Source organism: Neomonachus schauinslandi, chromosome 14 (genome assembly GCF_002201575.2).
Source record: "Neomonachus schauinslandi chromosome 14, ASM220157v2, whole genome shotgun sequence".
NCBI lineage: Eukaryota > Metazoa > Chordata > Mammalia > Carnivora > Phocidae > Neomonachus > Neomonachus schauinslandi.
The window spans coordinates 7,518,894-7,544,436 of record NC_058416.1 but is presented as its reverse complement, the minus strand read 5'-3'; the positions used below and the strand labels follow the sequence as shown (position 1 = coordinate 7,544,436).

The following is a 25,543-nucleotide window of genomic DNA, read 5'->3' as shown; positions in this document are numbered from 1 at the left end:
TCTCTTGTATTCTAGGTACTCCCTCATGTCATCTGTAAATAATGACAGTTTGTCTCCTCTTTTCCAATATTTATACTTACTTCTTACTCTTGTCTAATTAATTAGCTACTATGTTGAAAATAATGCTAATTAATACTTGATAATTGGCATCTTTGTTGCTGGCTTTCAACATTTCTTTATTATTCATATGACTTAATTTTGTTATATATGGCATGTTAAATGTCCATCTACTTCTATTTTACAGTTTTTTTTTTTTTTTTTTTTTTTTTTTTTTAAGATTTTATTTATTTATTTGACAGAGAGAGACACAGCAAGAGAAGGAACACAAGCAGTGGGAGCAGGAGAGGGAGAAGCAGGCCTCCTGCCGAGCAGGGAGCCCGATGTGGGGCTCGATCCCAGGACCCTGGGATCGTGACCCGAGCCGAAGGCAGACGCCCAACTGACTGAGCCACCCAGGTGCCCCAGTTTTTTTTTTTTTAAAGATTTTATTTATTTATTTGACAGAGAGAGACACAGTGAGAGAGGGAACACAGCAGGGGGAGTGGGAGAGGGAGAAGCAGGCTTCCCGCCCAGCAGGGAGCCCGATGAGGGGCTCGTCGATCCCAGGACCCTGGGATCATGACCTGGGCCGAAGGCAGACACTCAACCGTGTCTGAGCCACCCAGGCACCCCTATTTTACAGGTTTTTTTGAGGGGGTTAGGGTTAGGACTGATGTTATTTATTTTTTTTTCTGATTTTTTTTGTGTGTGTGATTTATAGCTGTGGTCATATGATTTTGCTCCTTTGCTTTATGGTAAATTATAATAAATTTACAAATAATCAGCTGTGCTGGCAATCCTGGGATGTACCTTACCTAGTTGAATTGTTTCCCCTCACCACTCTGGTGTTTACTGATATTTAAGATTTGTATTTCAGTATTCGTAAGTGAGATCGGGGGGGGGGGGGGGTTTGTTTTGTTTTGTTTTGTTTTTAATGTGTTGTCTTTGTCCACTGGTGGTATCAGTGTTCTTTGGCTTCAGAAATAAATTTGGGAGGTTTCTTTTTCTATGTCCTGAAGTAGTGTAGTGAGTATTGTATTTCATGTTTTTAGTGACTTGTCCCTTTTTCTCCCTGAAGGAAGAGAGGGCCATGGTAGTTCTTTGAGAACTTTCTCAAGTTCTTTGACAACTTTTAGTCTCTTTTGGATTCCTGCCTCTTGTGAGGCCAATTTTGGTAATATATTTTTGCCATAAAATTACCCATTTCATCTAAATTTCAAATTTTTATTGAGTTTCAAAGTACCTCACATATTTTGATTTCTTGTGGATCTATAGTTACTTCATTTCTAGTTCATATAAATATAGTTCCTTTTTTCTTGATTATGACAGCCAGTTGTTCATCAGTTGAGTTTTTTGTGGTTTGACCAAAGAATCAACTCTTATAATGCTTATTACTACTGCTATTTTTTTATTTTCTGATTCGTTAATTTGTGTTTTCATCTTTTGGGGGGTGTTCTCATTGCTGACTTCCGGAATTGAATGCATACTTTGTTTCTTTTAATTCCTTACTATTTATTTTTATTTATTTATGTTTAAATTCCTTACTGTTTAGTTTTGTAAACCTTTAAGGTTTTGAAGTTTTCTGGGAGCACAGTTACAGGGTCTTGCAGAATCGCATAGTTTTTGATCGGTCGCATTTCCATTATGTTAGTTTATGAAGAGTATACCATTTTTGTTCTCTTTGAGATTTCCTCTTTGATCCAAGAGGATGTTTGGTAATTTTTATTTTTCTGTTTTCCTTTTCAGTTTTTATTGTCTTGTGGTCATTTGAGGAGATATTTCTTTCTTTTTTTTTTTTTTTTTAGAGGTGGGGGAGGGACAGAGGGAGAGAGAGAGAGAATCCCAAGCAGGCTTCTCACCCAGAGGAGCCCAATGCGGGGCTCAGTCTCATCATCCTAAGATCAGGACCTAAGCTGAAATGAAGAGTCCGACGCCTAACTGACTGAGCCACCCACGTGCCCCTAATGAGATATTTCGATTTACTGGTATTTTCATTGTGGCCTAATATATTGTCACATTTGGTAACTATACCATGAGTTCTTGAAAAGCAGATGTATTTTCACTTTTTAGAGTACGGAATCCATATATTTAATAGATAAAGTAATTATGTAATTTAAACCTGCTATATTCTTCATTTTCATTTATTTTCTTGGGCTGAAAGATATTTTAATGTTCCATTTTATGTGTAAAGATTTTTTTAAGATTGATTTATTTTAGAGAGAGAAAGAGAGGGAGAGAGCATGAGTGGGAGAAGCAGAGGGAGAGAAAGAATTTCAAGGAACTCTGTGCTTAGTGTGGAGCCTGTCTCGGGGCGGCTCAGTCTCATGCCCCTGAGATCATGACCTCAGCCGAAACCAAGAGTTGAACGCTTAACCTAAGACTGTGCCATCCAGGCATCCCTGCATGGAAAGATTTTTGCCATTTTTATTTTCTTTGTGGACTATACCTTATGTAATGTGCCCTTTTTTATTTGCATGACCATTTTTCTTGAATGTATCACTATCTTGTTACAGTTTCTTTCTTATTAAGGAAGCATATTCCTTTTTTCATTCTTTTCTGTTAGAGAATTTTTCCTGAAGCAATTAAGATTGGTATTTGTTAGTTAATTGAAAAACTTCACTTAAGTGTGGACTCATGTATTTATTTTTTATTTTTTGGACTCATGTATTTTTAAACATCTCATTTTTAATTTTAGTAAATATGCACTCTTTCATTAATTTCCATATGTAGGACCAGAGTCTTTTTTTTTAATATCTATTGACTGAATTCTATTAGTCTGAATTATGTAAAGGATGTCCTTAAATAATATATTATATGTGATTTCCAATTTGGCACTCTTTTAAGTAGAAGTTAATCATATTTACAAAGCAATGTTTGTACAAAGGCCTACATTTTTTTAAAGTACTGTTTTCCTAGACTTTGAGTGGTTTTGTTTACACTTAATTCCACAGAAAATTTTTTTAGCCATTTGCATTTATTTAGTGTTTGCAAATCAATTATTTTTGTAGGAAGAACTTAAAAAAAATATTTATTTGTTTGCATGCTTAAAACATGCAGTGAATTTAAATTCAGAAAAATTTGGATGAGCATCAGTCATACCCAGGACGTATTTTATGTAATGGGGATCTAGCCAGCGACAAAGACTGATAACATTCCTGATCTCAAGTAGAATTCAAGTAAATATGATTCACTAGATAGAGTAGGATAATCGCAGGAATGCTGAAGAAAAGGGTAGTTCGATAGTGGCTAATAGAGATTTTACGGTGTTTTGAAGTATTCTGAGACCATTGATTTTAGTGTGTTTCATATATGACGGGATTTTTAAAACCAGACCTGAAAATCTTTTTTCTAGTAGTTGAGTTTATCCGAGTCCTATTTATTGGCATAACAAACATTGGGATCTAAATTCTGTCCTAGTTCATGTAATATTGGCCATTGCCCTTATCTTTTTGGTATTATATCATCTACTTTCCCTCCTCTCTCTTCCCTTTCTGGAAGGATTTTATTATCTGTTCTTTATTTTTCCTTTTTTATAAAGTTAATGGCAAGTAGTGTTCTGGCAGATTCAGGAACAATGGAGTAGAATCCAGGGAACTGAAATGGAAGGGCATGAACTGTGGCTTGCTAAGAAACTGGCAGTCTTCAGGGCAGAGAGACAATAGTGAAACTCCTTACCTTGCTAACTTCTTCTGTGGATGCCTTGCTTACCTTAAAGTCTTTCTCTTTGTTCTTTTAAACTGTCTTCACAGATAGTTTAAGCTGGTAGTTCTAAGTAGGGTCTGTGGATCCCCTTTGATGATGAGGCTGGAACATAATTTGCCATTCTTTGAGGGTGCAGAAGCAATGGTGGATAAAATTGGTGGTGCCCTCCCCCAGCCACGGCCATGGTTTGAATTTTCATAGCAGTCTCCTGTTCTTCACCTCTAAGCACTTGTAGTAAAAAGAAAATCACAGTTACGTTTAAGAATGTCACTGAGGAAGCTGTTAAAATTGTTACATTTATTAAATCTTGACCCTGAGTACATGTCTTTTCAAAATCCTTGTGATGAAATGCGTATGTGTAGAGCATGCTTTCTACCACAGCCTAATGGAAGAAGGGTGTCTCAGGGGAAGCGCTTGTGCTGTTGCTGGAGATGCTGAAATGTAGCTGCTCTTCATGAAACACTTTTACCTCAAGGAACTGTTGACAGGGGCGCCTGGCTGGCTCAGTTGGTAGAGCATGCAACTCTTGATCTTGGGGTCTTGAGTTCAAGCCCCACATTGGGCAAAGAATTTACTTAAAAAAAAAACCTAAATAAACTTAACAAATAAAAGAACCATTGACAAACTACGGTTTTTCAGCTTCTGGTTTTCAGTAGATACAGTCTCATAAATTCACTGACAGTATTGGTGTCAATGATGAATCCAGGCTTTCAAGCAAAAATTAGAATTGTGGAAAACTTGTGTCTCCCACTGTTAGTTTACTGCTTCCCAGTGCTTAGACTTTCCTGATGGGATCAGTCAGTGGTGATATTAACAAATGGGATTTTTTGATATTGTGTAATGAAATCACTAATGTATGATATTATAAAATCATACATACCTGGAAGATTGATTCAAAATGCAAGGTTAGACCAATGGATTTGAATGCAGTAAAGAAGTTATCTAAAGGGTTTCAGATTTCCCAGTGCAACTAACTTGTTAAGAAACTATCACTTGTTGATTTTTGGTATAATATCACAGGAAAGAATATCCACAGTTATATGAAAAGATTATTAAAGAAAATATTTCTCCCTTTCCCAGCTATATATCTGTAGGAGGTTGGATTTTCTCATTATACTTTAACTGAAAAAACATACTGTAACAGATTGAATGCAGATGGAAACATGAGAGTTCAGCTGTCTTTAGTCAGAAAAACGATTTACAGTAAAGTAAAACCATGCCACTTGTCTCACTGAATTTGTATTGTTTGGGTAAATATATTTATTTTTCAGGAAAATGTTATTTATGTTAACATGTAATGAATATATTGTCATTGAAAAATGAATAAATAGGGGCGCCTGGGTGGCTCAGGTGTTGAGCGTCTGCCTTCAGCTCAGGTTATGATCCCAGGGTCCTGGGATCGAGCCCTGCATCGGGCTCCCTGCTCCGCGGGAAGCCTGCTTCTCCCTCTCCCACTCCCCCCCCGCTTGTGTTCCCTCTCTCGCGGTCTCTCTGTCAAATAAATAAAATCTTAAAAAAAAAAATAATAAATATTTTAAAGTCTCAGTTTTAATTTCTAGCAGGGTAAGTTTCAGTAGATAAAACCCACATAGACAGAGCTTTTGGTGGTCTTAAGTAATTTGTAAGAGGATGAAGAGGTCCCCAGGCCAGAAAGTTGGGAACCGCTGATTTAGCAGCAGGATGACTGCATGCCATCCCGTGACAGGGGAAGAAATGAAGCTTTGGTGTAGCAACCACGTTCAGATTCCACATCTGCGCTCTCCTCACGACAAATAACTTTGTTGGGCAGGTTTTAATTTCTCTGAGACCTGGTTTTCTCCCTTGTAAACTGGCAATAATAAAGCTGTTTGACTTGTTGAATGTTAAGTAGTTGATGTTGTATTTTGGATGTTTTTATTCGGTGTTTTAATGTCAGGCATGACTATCTCCAATCATTCCTTAAAAAAGAGACTGGGAAATTGTTTGAAGATGTTATCTTCTGCCCATATGAATAAAGTATTCATGTCTAAAACCGTTTCCCTTGAACCCTTATACACATTTTCAAGTATATGTGTAAACTTAAAATTTTACAATTAGAAAAGCGGTAAAACTAATTCAGAACATTTACTTAGGCATGATGAGACAGATGGTAATCCTATAAAAAGATGACATATATTTTTGGAAGTGCAAACAGAAAAACAGATACTCTTAAAGCTTCCAGAGTGATCTTTGCCTAGAAGATGAAGGGAAGAGATAAAAGGCCATATGGCCTAATAGAACTTTTTATAGTTTTTTAATGTCTAGGATTGATTTTTATTTAATGTTAATGTTGAGTTGCATATGGATTGGTAGTTGAAAATGGAATAATTATCAAGTAGATTATTACCAAGTACTTTTGCTCTGGTTGTCAGTCTCTTTTTTCTACAAATGGGATGCAGTAGTGGGAAGCAGAGCCATTTGAACCCTAAGTTTAGTGAGGTTAATTTAAATGTGAATACATATCCCCCAGAATCAGTTACCAGTTCTGCTGTTGGGGCAGTTGTATACATCATGTTGCCTCTCACCATGGAGCAGCCTTCTCCTTCATTTCACTGCTGTGTTCACTCGGCACATTTTTATTGAGTGCCTTTTTTGGGCCAGGTATGTACTAGGTGCTGGGGATAAAATGTCAAAAAAAAAAAAATTGACATGGTCTTTGCTTTCATGTACAGTGTAGATAGTCTGCTGGGGTGAGAGTCATTAATCACATGGTTAAAACAGACAGATCTGAGTACACATCCCAGATGAAAATTCTAGGCAGGAGAGGTATGCAGTATTCTGAGGTCCTGTAATTGGGGGATTTCACTTACTCAGGAAGAGCAGAATGTGGTTCCTTGAGGAATTGATGGATAAGCTGAGGTGTGAAGTCATTAGTTGAGAGGAAAATGAAAAAAAAAAATTTCTTATCACAGGGAAAGTATGTTAAAAGTTCTGTGTTGAGTGAGAATATGATGAATACGAATGCTTTCAATGTGACTGGAGCAGAAATCAAGTAAAGAACAGCCACACCGTGTTCAGGAGTTTAGTAACTTTATCGTAAATAATGGCAAATTATGACTTGAGGTAGGGAGTGTGGGAGGTGAAGGTGGGCAGGGTATCAGATCACCATACCTGATTAGGTTTGCGTGCCTAAGATGGATTTACTCATAGTGAGCACCTCCTACACCACTGGTATGGTCCTAGACTCGGGAGGCATCAGTGGATAATGCGGAGTTAAAATCCCTACTTTTGTGAAGCTTATGTTCTTTAACTCCTGGAGGGGGAGAAAGACAGCATAATAAATGAGAAATGTTATCGCGTGCTAGAAAAAAACACAACGCAGCAAGAGGGTTTGTATGGCAGTTCACATGCCCGGTCAGGGCAGGTCTCTCAGAGAAGGTGACAGCTGAGCAAAGACTTGACGGAAGTGAGGGGTTAGCTGTGTGGTATTTGCAGAAGCACCAATGCCCTAAATGTCAGCAGGTTGGGGGTATTCTCAGAGCATCAGGTGGAGGAGAGGGCAAGTGTAAGAATGGGAGAGTCGCATTATGGCGGGCCTTACCACTGTAAAGACTTGTGCTTTTTACGGAGGCAAATGGAAGACATTTGGGGTTTTACTCTTCTCGTAGTTTGTCAGTTGGATTCCAGAAAGAGCAGAGTGTCCGTGGAGGGCTTAGGGTATATTGCCTCCATACAGGCTGCCCCGATCCTCCACCGTACTCTTTCTTATTCAGGCCTGCTTTCCACATCATGTTCTGGAGCTTTCTTCAGCTTCTGTACCTACTTTTCAAAACTTAGCTAATTATGGGTCTCTAAAGCTTAGGCTTACAGTATGTGGCATGTCCTCCCGATGTTTTCCACCCAACCCCAAGATGAATCTGTATGTATTTCTACTGTATTATCTGTGTCTGCACACCTTCACGCACGCACGTACACGTTTCTAGCATAATGACTAGTATATTCATAACTGAGGACCCAGCAGCGTTTGCAGCTCTAAGTGTTTCCTGTCAGAGATCATGTTTAAACCAATTAATAATTTTTAATGAGGTTGAATGTTACTGTCACTAAAACTACATCATGAAGTGGGATATTATCAAGAATGACTTGTAAATGGAAATTAGATATTAATAAAACCTTTGCATGCAGTTGATTTATGTTTGACTCTCTCCAGTGTTCATATGTTGAACCTGAAATTCTCTCAACCCAACCATTGTTGAAAAATTGAAGAGGTGTGTAGTCTACCAGGGAAACTTGGATAGTCCTCTCCTAGAGCTACAAGTAGTTCCAAGTGATTGTTTTAATATCTTACATTTTATGAAGAAACTACTCATCTATTTTTTGGGTAAGGAAATTGGAGACCCCTGGGTTTTGTTTTTGATTTTGTTTTTGCCATCCAAGTTACAGTCCTACTGGGTTTGTATGTGTATGTATGTTGAAGAGGATGATATGTGGGCTCAAAACTGGGAAATGCATATTTTAACTAGAACATGTTGATATTTGAAACCTTTTTATTCTTTTTTAAAAAGATTTCTTTCTTTTTAGAAAGAGCACGTGCACATACACATAGTGGGGGGGAGGGACAGAGAGAGAATCTTAAGCAGACTCCCCGCTGAGCGCTGAGCCTGATGCGGGACTCGATCTCACAACCCTGAGATCATGACCTGAGCCAGAATCAAGAGTCAGGCCCTTAACTGACTGAGCCACCCAGGCACCCTGAAAACCTTTTCATTCTTCTGAACGCGCTTAGACCCAAATACCTTGATGTGCCGTCTTATGCCCCACTCCTCTTCACACCATACACTTGGGGCACAGCTGGCTTCTGTGTTTGCATCTGCACTTCCACCTCGGCCCAGAGCTTGCCCTTTCCTCAGTCCAGAAAGTTGTTCTTCCACCTCAGCCTTCCTTTGCATGACTGGCCTTGGCCTAAATACTGGCTTGTCAGAGAGGCCTTGGAGGGGTTTTCGGTGTTTATGGGATCTAGAGTAGGAACCTCCGGTATTCTCTGCTTGCTTCCTTTTCCTTCATGGTATCTATCACAGTTACTAATTATCAAGTCTTCCTTGGTTTACTTGTTCCCTGTCTGTGCTGCCCAGACAGCCTCTCCCAAAATAGTGACCACGGTGATGGCATGAGCCACTGGGCTATGGTACTGCCAGGGGCTGTTCTTCTTTCCACTTACAGGGTTTTCTCTGAAGACAGACTTTTTTGTGGGTCAAGACTCCTTTGAGTATCTGATGATAGTGATGAAAAGAACAAGGACAAAATGTTTGGTCTGAGTTCAGGGGCTTCTCAGAGCCACTAAGACCTGCTTGTGGATTTTACCCACACCCTAACATCAGGCAGTCAGGGTGCAGCTGGGAAGCTAAGTTAGGAGTCACCATATGCCCTCCCCTGTCTCTTTGTTTACAGTCTAGTCTGACTGACAGCTTTTAATTGTTGGTCATGTTCAGAGTTTACTGCTAACGGATACTGTAGCAGACTGTCTCTGTCCAGCCTTGTCCTATCATTTCCTTGACCTTTCTTGGAGCTCACAGGTATCATCTCTTAGTTTTGTATCAAACAGCTTAACTTCTCTTGGATCTGATGGAGTATCTTACAGGTGGAGGGGGGAAAGACTGTAGAGAGCTTTATGAAAAGTAGCTTACAACAGAAAGGAAGTCTGTAGTACCTACTGTAAGATTCAGGTACTTTGTACAACTTTTATTTCCTGATGATAGCATGATTCATATATTGATAATGCCATGAATGCTCTGTTTTTCACCCATGCTCAACTTTCAGAAAGCAAAAAATTTTTTATTTTTAGATGTACTTCTGTAACTATGTGGAAGTAAGTAATTAGGGGGGTGGCATTTAGTATTTTTACTTCTTTCTCTTGACTGGTATTTATTTGGTAGGATTTCTTCAGTAGCCTTTACATGCCTGAACACGGAACACGTGCCATGTGAAAGTGTGGGAATAGATTCTGTGTGGTAGAACTTGTCACTGATTGGCAGGTGTTTTTCCATGTGGCCTTTTTAGATGGAATTGCCAGTCCTGCATCATTTGTAATAATGACTTTAGATTTTGCAGAAGATCAGTTGCTCCATTTTGATAAGAGGAGATTTAGCCAGTTTTGTACAGTGTGATTTCCCTATCCCATCATTCCTATCCTTTACTTAATAGTCAAGGAATACTTATTTGGCATCAAAGAATTTAAGCAATATATATTAAATATGTAATGGTAGTTCCTGGTTAGGAATATAAAAATGAATGAGACATGGTCTCTATCTTCAAGCACTACAATCTGGGGAATAAGATATGAATAGAATATGCAAGCAATTCTAGGTCACTATGTGACATACTATTAAATAAGTGCAAGTTGAGTATTTGGAGTTCAGAGAAGGGAGAGAGAACTCCCCTCTGGCTGGGTGATCAGAACAGATTTCAGGAAGAATATTTTTTTAAGGAATTATCTGAAAGGTGGATTAGGAAAAAGAAAGAGAACATTTATCAGGAGGAGGGAATAGCATAAGCAGGCACAGAAGCAGGAAAACAAAAGCCTTTGTTATTAAGATCAAAACTGAGCTAACACTTTACACCATTCTTAGAAAATTAACTGGGCTTGAGCCTATGGGTCAGGCTTTAGGTTGATTTACATTTTTGGGTTTGAGAGACGTTGGAGTGACACTCCAGACAGACCATATAAAAGCCATTCTGGATGTTGATCCATTGACCTAGTTAGTTTGTCAAGAATTTGCTGATTTTCCATAATTATTGCAAACAGTACTTTCTTTGCAACATGCTTGTTACTGGGGCTGAGCATGTTTGTTTTGTCTCATGTTTGCATCCTTTAGTTTTATGTTTTATAGCTATTGGTAATTAAATTTTCTTAATCTCTGTGTGAACTGATGCCCAGTTCTTTTATGAACAAACTTGGATTCATTGTGCTAGTGAGCCAGAAAATTATCACTAACACAGGAGGTTTTATTAGTCCACAGGTCACCATTTCAGCCTGTTAAGACAAATAAATGCAATTTCTACTGCTATGAAGAATTGTACTTAAAAGTTCTCTCTGGGAGCACCTGGGTGGCTTAGTCATTAGGTATCTGCCTTCGGCTGGGGTCGTGATCCTGGGATCCTGGGATCGAACCCCGCATCCGTCTCCCTGCTCAGTGGGGAGACTGCTTCTCCCTCTCCCTCTGCCTGCAGCTCCCCCTGCTTGCTCTCTCTCTCTCTCTCTCTCTCTGTCAAGTAGATAAATAAAATCTTAAAAAAAAAGAAGTTCTCTTTGATTCAGTGAAGTTAATAGATCTTTCAGTATACTTAGGTTGTCCTGTTTTTCTTAGCTTCACAAAAGAATTTGACAGATGATCTCAGTCCCTTTGTGGTATCTTTTGAACTGAAGTTTTATTGTTGTTTTTTTTTTTTTAAGTTTTTATTTTTTAAAGTAATCTCTACACCCAACATGGGGCTTAAACTTACAACCCCAAGATCAGGAGTCACATGCTCTTCATACTGAGCCAGCCAGGCACCCCTGATTTTATTCTTTATCCTTTTTGTGCCTTGTCCTTAAGACATGTTATTCCTATCTCAAAGTCTTAAAGATACTTTATATTTTGTTCTAACTAAAATGAGATTTTCACAATTAGATTTTAATCTACTTATAAATTTATTTTCACTGCTGGGGTGAGGTATGGCATCCAGTTTTCTCATTTTTCCAGATGTATAACCAGTCGTCTTCATGCGAGGACTGAATTGTGTCCTTTGCCATCGGTTTGCTTTCTGTCACGTGTCAGGTTTCCATGTATGCATGGACCTGCTTCTGTGTGTGATAGTGTTTCTTTATTTGCAAAGATTTCTGCAGATATTTCCATGGCACACACATATGTAGTATTACAGAATTATTTTATGTTACTCTGGAGTAGTATTTAGTTGCAGCAGAATATATAACTGACTTCAAGGCATTTTTAAAAAACTTCATACTGTCATGAAGGACGTGCACATGCAATGTACAGATTTTCATGAAGATACATACGTCTGCCTTCCTAAAATATTTCTGTAGAAAGGCAAGTTGATATGATAATTAGTATGGAAATGCTAAGTGTGGTAGGTTCTGTGACATCATTGGTTGACGACTCCTGGAGTGGTCACATAGTTGGCAGTGCAGGTTGCCATGGTCAGGGCCCAGGGCTTGCTCATCCACAAGCCCATGGATTGGGCTCATGTGATGCAAACACGTTATGCTGATTTTTACCAGAAAGCCATTTTGTTCATTTTTACTTATTATTTATTATTTCCATGATATGCAGAATATTGGCTCCTTTCTATTGATTTTTTTTCTTGACCTTTTAAAATTTCAACATAATTTTACACATTTTGTTATTCCTGAGTGAACAGCTTATTTTACTTTACTTGCATTTCATATCAGCCTCTTTCTAATGACAGGTCGTAATTCATCTTAATCATATATCAACAAAATCTCTAAAGTCGGCTGCGTGGCGGTTTTATACTTATGTACCTATAACAGCCACAGTGTGTGGATTGTTACTCTTATCAGAAGAGATTCCATATTGGAATCTCTCTTTGGCCACAAAACCTATACTGTCTACTCAAAAGGAGTGACTTGCCAACTAAAGTGTGTTGTCATTATATTCTCCATTTCATGTTTATGAATGGCCATATTTTTGTCAAACAAATTAAAATTGTTAATAACTTAAATATTACATGTTTGTGCTTAGGTGGAAGATAATGGTACTTGGATAGTGAGTTCACCTAATATACAACGTAATATGTTTAACTTAATGTGTTTAAAAGTAACTGGCGCTCCAAGTACTTATATGCATTTTATTTTTTACAACTTGCTCGAAAACATGGTACATGACAGTAAGACTTTTTAAAATTCCTTTTTCCTTTGTGGAGATGCTATTGCTGATCCCCTGATAGATTGTCTGATGTGAGTGGTTTTTATTAAAAATGATTCATGCAGATTTTATGTGCACAGTAACCAAATCCTATCTATCTGTAAAGTAAATGTTTGTAAGATATCTCTCCCCTCAGTTCCCACCGTGTTATCATCAGTATATTACTAATTGGTTTGTGTTATAATTTATCCATTCATACATCTCTCTGTGCTACTCGATTATGAGGCCATAAACGGTTTATTAATCTGCATATGACCGTACAGTGCTGGGTATGTAGCAGGGACTTAGGAAATGCATAGTGAATTCGTGAGTGTCATCAAGCCTAGAGGTATAGTCTTTTGCCAAGAAACAGAGTGGTGCTAAACTGATGGGTGGGGAGATTGGAAGCTTGCTCTTAGTTTTATTAGCATTTTGCTCAAGTCAAGCTAATCATCCTGTTAGGGCATTATACTTTGATGGTTGTAGAAACTGCAGAGCTTGGACAGAGAGGAAATAAAACATTATGTGTAGTTTAAACAGAAGATCTTTGCAAAGCAGTTACAACTGTTATCAGTATTACTTCTGGGACCAAAATTTTTCCCTGTAAGATGACATTCAGAAAGTCTTTGCAGAATTAAAATCCTATCTTTTCAATGGTGGAATGTTGTACAAGATAGTTTAGAAAATACATTCTTAGATCCGAAGTAAAAATTTGCCAGGGGAAACTACAAAAAAAAAAAAAAAAAGAAGAGGAAGAAATAATCATTCTGGAAATATGCTTCATCATCTTCTTCAAAAGAGACCGACACTTAGACGAATCCGGCTTTCGCTGGGTGTGCCCCCGAGGTGAGTGTGTCTCAGGCTGTGCTGGGCACCGGGAGGGCGAAGCCGGAGAGTCTTCCTCTCGGAACTCAGAGGCATAAAGGGCCATCTCTGGACTTTCTCCAGGTTATCCCAGATGATGGGATTCTTCTTATGGATTTTTACAGATGTTTAAATATTTGCAAGTGTGCATAAACTGTTGAGGCATCAGCCAGACTGGTTATTCTGCCAGTTCGACTCGGTGTCACCTTCACTGAGTGTGTGCTGTTGGTGATGCAGGCTGGCGGCTGGGGACAGGCCGGGGACAGCGCGAGTTGGTGCAGTAGCTGAGTGGCGGTCTAGCGGAGTCGTGTTAGGAAGGACAAGAACATGGACTCTTGCTCAAAAGCAAGGAGCAAAAAGGAAAGAGGAAGATTAGGGTTTGTTCTTTAGGCATTATGAGATGTTGGTCAGACGCTGACCACATAGTGGACTGTGAGCTCTTCCTGTGCCGGGGGTGGGGGGGGTGGGGGGTGGAAGCGCCCCCGCGCTAACAGAGCTAACCTTGTTGCGAGCACTCACGTGGCCTTGTTCAGAAGCTAAAGGATTGAAACTGATTAAAATAAAATTGCTGTGGAAATATTTGGTAATGTGACTTTTTTTTTATTTTATGTTTTGTTTTTTAGAGAATGGCTCCAAAGGGTGTATGAAGCTGGAACAGTACGTAGATGCAGCATTGCAGCCTCACCAGGTGTGTGAGGGGAGTATTCCGGAGAGAACGTGATCCTCTTGGAGTAGGTAGCTAGTCATAATGAAGAAAATCAGTCTTAAAACCTTCCGAAAATCTTTCAACTTGAATAAAAGTAAAGAAGAAACGGATTTCATGGTAGTCCAGCAACCGTCACTCGCCAGCGATTTTGGAAAAGACGATTCCTTATTTGGTAGCTGCTATGGTAAAGATATGGCCAGCTGTGATATCAACAACGAAGACGAGAAAGGTGGAAAAAGCCGATCAAAAAGTGAAAGCCTCATGGGTACGTTGAAACGGCGGCTGTCTGCGAAACAGAAGCAGAAGGGCAAGGGCGGTGCGGCCTCCGGGGGTTCTGCCGACGAGGACACCTTTTCCTCGTCCTCGGCGCCCCTGGTCTTCAAGGATGTGCGCGCTCAGAGGCCCATCAGGTCCACGTCGCTCCGCAGCCATCACTACAGCCCCACGCCGTGGCCCCTGCGCCCTACAAACTCGGAGGAGACGTGCATCAAAATGGAGGTGAGAGTCAAAGCCTTGGTTCACTCTTCCAGTCCGAGCCCGGCCCTGAATGGTGTTCGGAAGGATTTTCACGACCTTCAGTCTGAAACCGTGTGCCAGGACCAGAGTAATTCCCTCAAGAGTTCGGAATCTCAGAATGGAGACCTGCATCTTCACCTTGATGAACATGTGCCTGTAGTTATCGGACTTATGCCTCAGGACTACATTCAGTATACTGTGCCTTTAGATGAGGGGATGTACCCTTTGGAAGGATCGCGTAGCTATTGTCTGGACAGTTCTTCTCCCATGGAAGTCTCTGCAGTCCCTCCGCCAGTGGGAGGGAGCTCCTTCACCGAGGATGAGAATCAGGTAGACCAGGACCTCGTGGTGGCCCCGGAGATCTTTGTGGATCAGGCGGTGAGTGGCTTGTTGATTGGCACCACGGGAGTCATGTTGCAGAGCCCCAGAGCGAGTCATGATGACGCACCCCCACTCTCACCGTTGCTACCTCCAATGCAGACCAATCAAATCCAAAGGAACTTCAGTGGGCTCACCGGCACAGATGCCCACGTGGCTGAAAGTATGCGCTGTCATTTGAATTTTGATCCTAACTCTGCCCCTGGGGTTGCAAGAGTATATGACTCCGTGCAGAGCAGTGGTCCCATGGTGGTGACAAGCCTTACAGAGGAGCTGAAAAAACTCGCGAAACAAGGATGGTACTGGGGACCCATCACACGCTGGGAGGCAGAAGGGAAGCTAGCAAATGTGCCAGATGGCTCTTTCCTTGTTCGGGATAGTTCTGATGACCGTTATCTGTTGAGCTTGAGCTTTCGCTCCCATGGCAAAACACTTCACACGAGAATTGAACACTCCAATGGTAGGTTTAGCTTTTATGAGCAGCCAGATGTGGAAGGACATACATCTATAGTTGATCTAATTGAGCATTCAATCAGGGACTCTGAGAATGGAGCTTTTTGTTACTCGAGATCTCGCTTGCCTGGGTCTGCAACTTACCCGGTCAGACTGACCAATCCCGTATCGCGGTTCATGCAGGTGCGTTCTTTGCAGTACCTGTGTCGCTTCGTTATACGTCAATATACCAGAATAGACTTGATTCAGAAACTGCCTTTGCCAAACAAAATGAAGGATTACTTACAGGAGAAGCACTACTGAAAATTATGAGAGCCCTGCATCTCGCACTTTGGGAATAAGGAAAAGAGATTGAGATACAGTTTACAAACTTTCATTGCTATCAAAATTTTTTGCTGCATATTATTTCAGTTTTATGTGTAAAAGTAATCAATTTGTTTAGGGGTGGGGAAGTGTCAGCAAGGTGTCTTGGGTTTATTTTGGTTCTTTAAAAAGGGAAGTCTTGAGGTTTTGGAAGTGTGAATTATCTTTCATAAATGTGCAGAATAATCACAATGTGAATTATCAGATTCTCCTTAACCGCCCACCAAGTCCTTTGCTGCTATCCACTATGATTTTTATGCATTAAAAGCACATTTCATGTGTATTCAACCCTAAGTAAAGTTGAATGAAACTTAAAGAATGAATATTGTCATGTCTCTTTAAATGGCCCGTTTTCAAAGATCGTGTTGAATAAACATACCCGTATGATAAAACGCAGAATTTACACATACACTGAAAATGATTTTTAATCTCATCCTTCAGAAAGATTTATTTAGAACTATGATTTGACATAATCTTGGGTATTGGAATGCAGATCTGCAACATATCTTTTACAACACTTATTTCTAAATTGTTTTTGAGGTTGTGCTTTTTCTGGTTGTGAAAAGTTGAATTTTTCTGTTGCCTTCATTTTCATCTTGTGGTTTGTCTATTTTAATAAATGGCCTTACATGAAAAAAAATCATAAAGAAGTGTATACCGCCAATTTAGAAATTGTTGCCTTTTCTGTCATTAAACTCTGGTACAAATTGGAATAACATAAAAAGACCTATGGGACTAGAACTATTATTGAAAAGATTCTAGATGATCATAGTTTCCTGTGATAGAAATTTTGTTGTGTTAATTATACTTTCCTTCGGTAAAGTGTTTTATCTGTGATTTCTTTAGCTTAGCCACCATTTTATTTGGGTGAACTTAATGTAGAACTGATTTTCATAAAAGGACTAGATTCTCTTGCAACATTTAAGTTTCTATAAAGTTTTAAATTGATTTGAATAGAAAACCTTGTTTTAGAGTTGGATTTATATTCTTCTTTTATGTAGTCACTATGAAGATGTGCTAGATTTGACCCTTCCTTCTCTCCACCAAAAAAAAAAAAAAACCTGATGACTTTAGTTGAAAAATTGTGGGACTTGTGGAGCATCCTGTCAGAAGAATATTAAAATCGTATCAGGTATATGGAAGTCTTATTGCCTACCATATATACTGCCATTTAAAAACCGGTGTGTTGTTTTGTTTTGTTTTAAATTTAGCTAAGTGTTAAGTAAATTGGCAAGCATCATTAGTTGTTTTATCTCTGATTCAGTTGCTTGGGTTGGGGGACAGAGAGGAGTGTGTTATCCCCAGTACTTTTGTTCTTTTGAAATTCAGTGTTTATTTGCTTCAGTGAGTGTTTTGGAAGCACCCCATCTAGAAAATGTTTCCATCTCAGATGAAACATATAATTTAAGACATTTCTTCCTTTGCCACTCAGTTTTCCTATCTCTTACCCCTCAATTAAAAGTAAGAGTAAAGGTCTTAGGTCACCCTTAATGGCTTTGTCATTCAGACACACGAGTATCCCTGTTTTCTGTTGCTGTTGTTGTTTCTGTTTTTTAGGGTCAGAACTGAGAAATACCAAGAAAAGGCACAATAATATCGTGTTATGGTATTTTGACTTAAAGGGGAAAAGGTACTTAATTTTGGTGGAATGTTGATTGTACCTTGTCACAAAGACTCCTCTTTCATTTTCTAATATGTTTTCACCTAATAAGATGGAATATGGAGTATACTGTAATAATATAATTTAAGTGTTCACTATAAGCTATTTGGATTAAGAATTATTACAGAGTTGTAAACTTATCAAATTAATGCAAGACATTTAAACTATTTTTTTGCAAAACTATTTATTTTTAAACAATTTAAAATATATCTAGGGTGAGTTAAAAGCCCCTGTGCATCTATATTAGATGGCAGGTATTGTCACAGAGTCACTGTGTATTAATAATAAATGTTGGGATGGCTTCTCTGTGTTTCTAGAAGCATTTACATGTACTCTTTGTGAGATCATGGTGCACAGAGGTCTTTGGACTGCCCTGAACCCTGTCTTATCATGTGGGCATAGCCTGCTCCCCACGTGTTCCTCATGATACCATGTGTTCAAGATCTAGCTGTTTAGTTTCTAGTTAAGATTATTTTGATTTTCATCTACATGTTTTTAAAATTGTGTTTTGTGTTTTATGGAAGGCAAGTCTTGATGCTGTTCTAATTCAGAAAGCCAGTTTTTTATGTGCTTTAATACTTTAAGGTGAAATGCCCTATTCTAATCCAGTTTGAAATTGCTAGGGCCTGATAGTGTGTTGATAAAATAAAAGTATTTGCCAAGAAATTATTTACAAACAAAGGAGTATTGCAATATTTTCTGCTTTTGTGTAGAGAGAACCATTTGGCGTAGGCAGCACAACATAATGTGAAAGACTGGCTTTATAGGATCCTAAAATAAAATAGTCTTTAAAAATGGAAAGGAGAAGAGAGAGAAGTCTCCATCCTGTAGTTTGGTCCAGATACCATTTGGGTGAATTTCTGGATTCTACTGAATGGCAGTTTAGATGGCGTGGGCACAACCTGTAAGTGATTTTTAAATATGTGCTTCTAAAAAATCTGAGCTCAAGGCAAGAAAGAGAAAACAGGAAAGCTGTATCCTTTTGCCGCAGTAAATGAATCAGAGTCGTTTTTTTTAAATCAAGCATTTCGTCACAAAACACGATAGAGGCCAGAAGCTAATTCTAGGCTTACCAGGACACTATTAGGCATTTTTATAAATAATAAGAAAGCATAGAAAGTACTTGAAAAATATCTCACTCTTTCTAAGGAAAACTGTTCTCTTTCTACTTGGTGCAATAATCTGAAAATCTAGAAGGTCAAAAACATATCACAGGAAATGATCATAGAACTAAAAATAGTTTATAAGGAAACCGGCTACAAGGGCAACCATCTTGCTGTTGAAGAAAATCATGTGCCAAAAGGCTAAATCATTGGCATATAGGAAATAAACATAAAGTATACATTATAATTTCTGAGCCAGTATTACTGAAACAGGATAAAAATTACTGAAATCTTAAATAGGGTATATGCAGTGTCCCTGCTAGTGCTACTAATCTAAATATCTTAACGATGCTTTCAGAAACGCCACTTTTAATCATTGTACATTTCACATTCTGTAGGAGATAATTTGCTTCATGAATGATTCAAAATAATATATATTAAATCTTAATGGCTTGTCATCAAATGTGAAATCTTAATTTGAAAATGAAATCACACTACCAGCAATAGACCATTCTGTTGAAAACCCTAATAAGGAACAGTTGCCAGTTCCATAAATAACTATAAAATCCAAAATAAAGTATTGGTACGTTAGTAATCACAAATTTGGCTCCTTTTACTACTTTTTAAAATCCTTTTAAGAAGGGTTTTTTTAATAAGCATTCTTTTTATCGATCAGTCATAAAATGGTGAATGTGTTAGTTGCTGTTTCTGAAAAGTGATGCAAACTCTACATCCAGAGATGATGAAGAATTCTTATAGAATTTTGTAATAAGTATATATGTTGGGTTAAAGAAATTTTACAGTCGTTGGAGTGCCATGAAATTAATACTTGCAATCCAGATTGCTGTAGTTTACACTTTTTCTGTATGTTTCAAATCAGGTGTGTACCATTTGTACTGAGAACACCACAGAATGAATTATCCAAAGTCCATTGATTTTAATATGTGTTTTGGTTTGTAAACAAATTATAGTAATTTCTTGCACATTTTTGGAAATTAATTGTATAAGAATTTATGTATCTGCTTCTAGATACAGTGTGTAAATAAAAATTTCGTTCACAAGATCTGCCTTTTAGCCTATTTAATAACCTGGATACAGAGTCTGATTTTAATTAAATCAGGTTAACTAGATAGTTTCTGGATGCCCCATAAACTGGGCAGAGACTGGAGGGTAGGGACCAGCAAATTTAGTAAAAAAAAGTTAGGAAAAAGTGAAATAGTGTTGCTCATGGGAGACATGAAATGAATTAGGAATCAGCTAATGTTCCTACTGTCCTAAAAGCTTTCAGCATAGAGGTGGGAGTGAGCTGGCAGAACATCTACTAGACCAAGACTACTAGAAATGAGCATGGTAATAAAACTTCACTGGAAGAAGGTGTTGCTGAAATATCTTTTAAAAAAATTTGACTCTTGTTTTCTTCTTTTGCATGACTTGTCTTGCTAATGGGTGATGTACACCAGTTGCTCTCTTCCCACTGTCCCTCCCCTGAAGCCTTCTCCCCAAAGTCCATGCCTGGTAATACCTGGGCCTGACACTGGCAGAGAACCCAGTCCTAGTGGCATCTGAGTAAGTATCTGTTTCTGAGCATGTTTGACTTTGCACCCAAACTCCTGGGGTTACACTTTGTCTTCAACTGCCCTTTCCCTACTTAGTACCAGGCAGCTTTGCCACCTCCTCTAAGGAGTTAGAAGAGAGTCCTCTTGGGAAAGATTCCCTTAGATTGCAAAAGCCAGAGAGGTTGGCCAGAGCAGGGGTTATTTCTATACGGTTTATGAACAGGGCCAGTTGCCTTGCCTAGAGGTCACTTCAGGCCATCAAACCCTGCCCTGGGCCTAGGTCACAAGCATTATAAAATGTTCTCTTAAATACATGGAGTTCAGGGTGCCTGGGTGGCTCGGGTTAAGCAACCGACTCGATTCTAGCTCAGGTCATGATCTCAGGGTTGGGAGATTGATCCCCCCATGATGGGCTCTGCGCTAAATGTGGAGTCTGCTTAAGATCTCTCTCCCTCTGCCCCTCCCCCTGCTCTCCCACTCGCACGTGCGCACACTCTCTCTTAAAAAAAAAAAATATATATATATATATATATATGTGGACTATATATATATATATATAGGATATATATATATACACACATATATATGGAATATATATATATGGGATATATATAACACACATATATATGGAATATATATATGGGATATATATATATATATACACACACACACACACATATATATGGAATATATATATGGAATTCTACCCAAGGATCCTATTAGAGAAAGCCTCTTCCCTTGTGCAAATAATCTGCTCTCTGGCCCCGCCTTACCCCTAACAATTTTTAAGTAGGCTCCACAGTTCTAGCAGGGCTAGAACTCACAACCCTCAGATCAAATCCTGAGCTGAGATCAAGAGTCACAACCCTCAGATCAAATCCTGAGCTGAGATCAAGAGTCAGACACTTAACTGACTGAATCATCCAGGTGCCCCACCCCTAACAATTTTAAGAGGTGGCATCTCTGCCCCCTTCTACTGAGAACTCATTCTGGAGCCACCTGTTTACCTACTGCCTTTGCCACAGCCCATTTGCCTCTCCTCACTGTGGTCTTGGCATTCTTGTTTTCTTGTGGCTGGCAAGGGGTGAGCACCATTTGACCCAGAGAAATACCATCCTCATAGTGGCTGTGGGGTGTAACAATTGCCTAGAAAACCAAGGGATGTATATCTTTTAATACAGAAGAATCCATTGCTCTGCAATACACGGGTTCTGGAATCAGTAGGTGAAACTGAAGAGCTGGATTTTACATCATTCATCTCAATAATCATAGCAAACCTAAATTGTGCTAATCTGTATACCACTAACTCTTCCTTAACATATATTTTATATCGTCAAAACAGCCCACTGTGAGGCAGGCACCTTAGCATCATAAAAAAAGAAATAGATGCAAAGGTGAACGTTGTAAGGTCACAAAGAAACTAAGTGACAGAACCAGCTTACACACTCATGCAGTTTGGTTCCAAAATCCATGCTGTCATCCAATATGATATACTTCCTCTACTTGGTGTTTTCTATTATTTAGAGTATTTATTTCTCATTGTCAGGGGGCAACTTCAGCCTAAGCAAATGAATTGCCTATTGCTTTCTCCTCCAGGGGACTACTCTAGCTTAAACAAAAGATGTTCTGTCTAGGCACTGGCAGGTAACAATTTATGGGGCCTGGCTTATAGTGTATCTTATGGGCTTCATCTTTTAATCCTGAGGAAGGGAACATGGGTTCCCCTTGCATGGCCTTGGAAAGGCTCACTTAAAAGAAAAGTACCTGATATACTAATATAGGAACACGATTAGGTGGAGTTGAATTGTAACTCTTGGGAGGACTTCTCCACGTGTTTGGTGCATAAAGGAAAATGTTACTTCTGTTTTTTTGCTAATGTGTTCGATCAGATTGCCTGAGACATTCATTGTGCCTTGTTGTGCTAGGAGCCACAGTTTTATGCTTTATAGCAGACAAAAGACTCCATCCCCCCTTTCCTTCTCATTTCCAATACCCATGCTCAGCCAGTTCTCTTAAACTTCCTGTCATTTTGTAGTAAGCCCATCCTGAACAAGAACTTCCTTCTGGAAGTAGTTCTAACTATACGTACACTCTACATTCTAGCTTCTTTGCCTGCAACTAAATGGATAGAAAAAAATCACTACCTCTGTTCCTATGGTAATCGTTAGGATGAATTCAAGGTAAATTCCCTTCCCCACTTCTGGGAAATAGCCATTTATATTATACCTAGCCCAGTATCATTAAAACAGAAATAATCTCTGTGTTATAAACTTTGAATAGTTGTCCTAAACCCTATCAGCACATATGACTAGCCTAGAAAATTTAGAGAATTAGGACAATTAACTGAAACTGAAAGTAGCTAAATCCTATTTAAAACACATTTCAGGGGCACCTGGGTGGTTCAGATGATTAAGTGTAGATTCTTGGTTTTGGCTCAGGTCATGATGTCAGGGTCCTGAGATCGAGCCTGGCATCCCCCTCTGTGCTCAGTGGGGAGTCTGCTTGAAGATTCTCTCCTTTTGCCACTCCCACCACTCATACACTCTTTCTCTCTCTCTCTCTCTCAAAAAAATAAATCTTAAAAAAAAAAAACACATTTCAATGTTTCCAATGGTATTTTCCACTGTTTCCAGTGGAATTCCAATGAATTCTCTCACCTTTTGTTTAACGAATTATCTTTATTTTACTCTGTTTTTTAAATTTTTTTTGTTTATTTTGTTTTTTATTTATTTGACAGAGAGACAGCTAGAGAGGGAACACGAGCATGGGCAGAGGGAGAGGGAGAAGCAGGCTTCCCGCTGAGCAGGGAGCCCGATGCGGGGCTTGATCCCAGGACCCTGGGATCATGACCTGAGCCGAAGGCAGACGCTTAACGACTGAGCCACCCAGGCGCCCCATATTTTACTCTGTTTTTTTAAAGATATTTTCACTAGGTATAGAATTCTAGGTTGACTTTTTCTTTTGCTCTGTAACTGCTTTAAAATGTCATGTCATTGTCTTCTGGACCCTGTTGTTGTGGATGAGAAATGAGCTGCCATTTGCACTGTCCTTTCTCTGTAAATTATGTGTAATCCTCTCTTGCCCCACCACACAGCTTTTAAGATTTTCCCCTTTCTCTTTATTATTTCATTTTATATTTTAGTTTTTCTCTGTGTCTTTATTTTTCAGTAGTCCAATTAATAATGCGCTGAGGTGTGGTTCTCTATGTATTTATCCTACCTGGGATTTATTGTACCTTATGAATCTGTAAGTCTTTTTTTTTTTTTCTTTTTTTGGCCAACTTTAGGAAATTTTTCATCACTATTTCTTTAATTTCTTTTTCTATCCCTTTCTTTTTCTCCTCTCCCTATAGAATTCCAAGTTCATGTTTGTTAGACTGATATTTTCCTAAGTATCATTGAAGCTCTTTATTTTTTCAACCATTTTCTCACCTTTTCAGATTGTATGATTTTTATTGATCTATCTTTGAGTTACCTAATCCTCCCATCTGCAATTTCCAGTTTGTGGCTAGGCCTACCTAGTAAATTTTTAATGGTATTCATTTTGATTCCACTCTCGACTTGGTTCCCTTTGGTAGATTCCATTTTCAGCTGAGATTTTTCATCCAGGTCCATTTCTATTGTCTGTTTTTTCCATATTGCGTGATTTGGGGTCCTTTGGCCCTGTTTTTGTTGTTTCTTTGTTGTTGTTTTTAAGCATTTCTGATAATTTTTTGATTGGATGATGAACATCATAGATGAAACATTTTAAGAACTCTGAACTGTTACTATCTTCCTCTGAAGAGGGCAAATTTTCTTCTGGAAGTCAGCTAGAAAATTGGCATATTGTCTTGATTCTTTTGAAACTTGATTGCGAGCATTGTTAAGTCTGGTCTGTTTAAGCTTGTCTCCTTAGTTTTATGACATAGCTACTGCTCCTCGGCCACTCTAGGATCTCAACTTCAAGCTTGAATGTTTACCAAGATCACTCCCTCTTGAACTCCAACCTGTTTCCCCAGTAAGTGTTAGCTGCTAAAGGCTCTGTGTGGCTCTTTAGCCATGCTGTTGCTGTTTTTTTTTTCCCCAGAGTTCTTTATTTGTTTTCTTCTTCTTTCTTCTTTCTCCTTTCTTCTTCCTCTTCTTCTTCTTCTTCCTTCTTCCTTCTTCTTCCTCTTTCTTCTTCTTTTTCTTCTTTCCTTTCTTCTTTCTTCTTCTTCTTTCCTCTTCTTTCTTTCTTTATCTTTCTTTCTTTCTTTCTTTCTTTCTTTCTTTCTTTCTTTCTTTCTTCCTCTTCTTTCTTCTTCCTTCTTCCTTCTTTCTTCTTTCTTCTTCTTCTCTTACACTGTCCGTGAAAACTATGACTTGGGGGGGAATTTGTATGAAGATCTTTAGGCTTTTTCTCTGTGATTCTCTTCTTTCTTTGGTTTTGTCCCTCAAGTCCAAAATGCTTTGACAGCTCCAAATACTGACTGTTGCCTCTTTACCTGGTTAAGACTGCCATTCAGCTTGGACACTTTTCCTATGTGCTGCCTTTTGGAAAATGTGCTTAGGGAAAGTGACAGGGTAAATGTGGACCTCCTGTGTTCTCCTGCTTTGAGCATTGTAATCTGTCAAACTTGGTTGTTCTCCAGTGCCTTCTTCATGTTTTCCTGTAGTTGTTTTTGATGAGATAGTTAATCAGATATGAAATGGTTTGTCATGGCCAGAACTGGAAGTCACTCTCTGACATAGTACATGTTTATTTGTTTACATGTTTATTGTATGTCTATTCTGTTTCCCCCCACCCCATCCCTCCTACTAGAATATAAACTCTATGAGGACAGGCATTTTGTCCAATATCCCCTGATCCAGAATGAATCCAATATGTAAAAGTTACATAATAAATATTTACTGTATTCAACAATCATGGAACTCGACCTAACAGAGAAATAGCAGCCAAATAAAATTCAGAGTGAACAAATGGTAGTCACTTTATAAAATGTAAATTTTTTAAAAAGGTTTTACTTATTTATTTGACACAGAGAGAGATCGCAAGCAGGGGGAGCAGCAGAGGGAGAGGGAGAAGCAGGCTCTCCACTGAGCAGGGAGCCCAATGTGGGGCTCAATCCCAGGCCTCTGGGGTCATGACCTAAGCCGACAGCAGATGCTTAGCCGACTGAGCCACCCAGGCACCCCTAAAATGTAAATTTTATTATGCTTTGTATAGCCTCAATAAACACAGTAAAACTTGCCTCAAATAAAGTTAAGTCTTCTGGGGGGAGCGGAAACTAGCCATTACATTCCGTAATGAGGCTGACTCTGAGACACAGGGCCTGATCCTGATAAGAAAATCTGTCTTAGCTTTGGCTG

The 25,543-nt window shown here is 38.9% G+C and overlaps 1 protein-coding gene across 2 annotated transcripts in view; it reads left to right on the top strand.

The window, feature by feature from the left end:
* Nucleotides 1–19,723, top strand: part of SOCS6 (suppressor of cytokine signaling 6) — a 31,471-nt gene extending 11,748 nt beyond the window's left edge. Inside the window, exons 1-2 of one of the 2 annotated variants that reach the window (XM_021686413.1) lie at nt 13,240–13,463; nt 14,105–19,723. In XM_021686413.1, coding sequence (XP_021542088.1) covers nt 14,230–15,837 — 1,608 coding nt within the window. In that variant the 5' untranslated portion in view covers nt 13,240–13,463; nt 14,105–14,229 and the 3' untranslated portion in view covers nt 15,838–19,723. Of the gene's footprint in view, nt 1–13,239; nt 13,464–14,104 lie in introns of those variants that run through there. The other variant, XM_021686412.1, reaches the window with a different exon arrangement.
* The last annotated feature ends 5,820 nt before the right edge of the window (nt 19,724–25,543 follow it).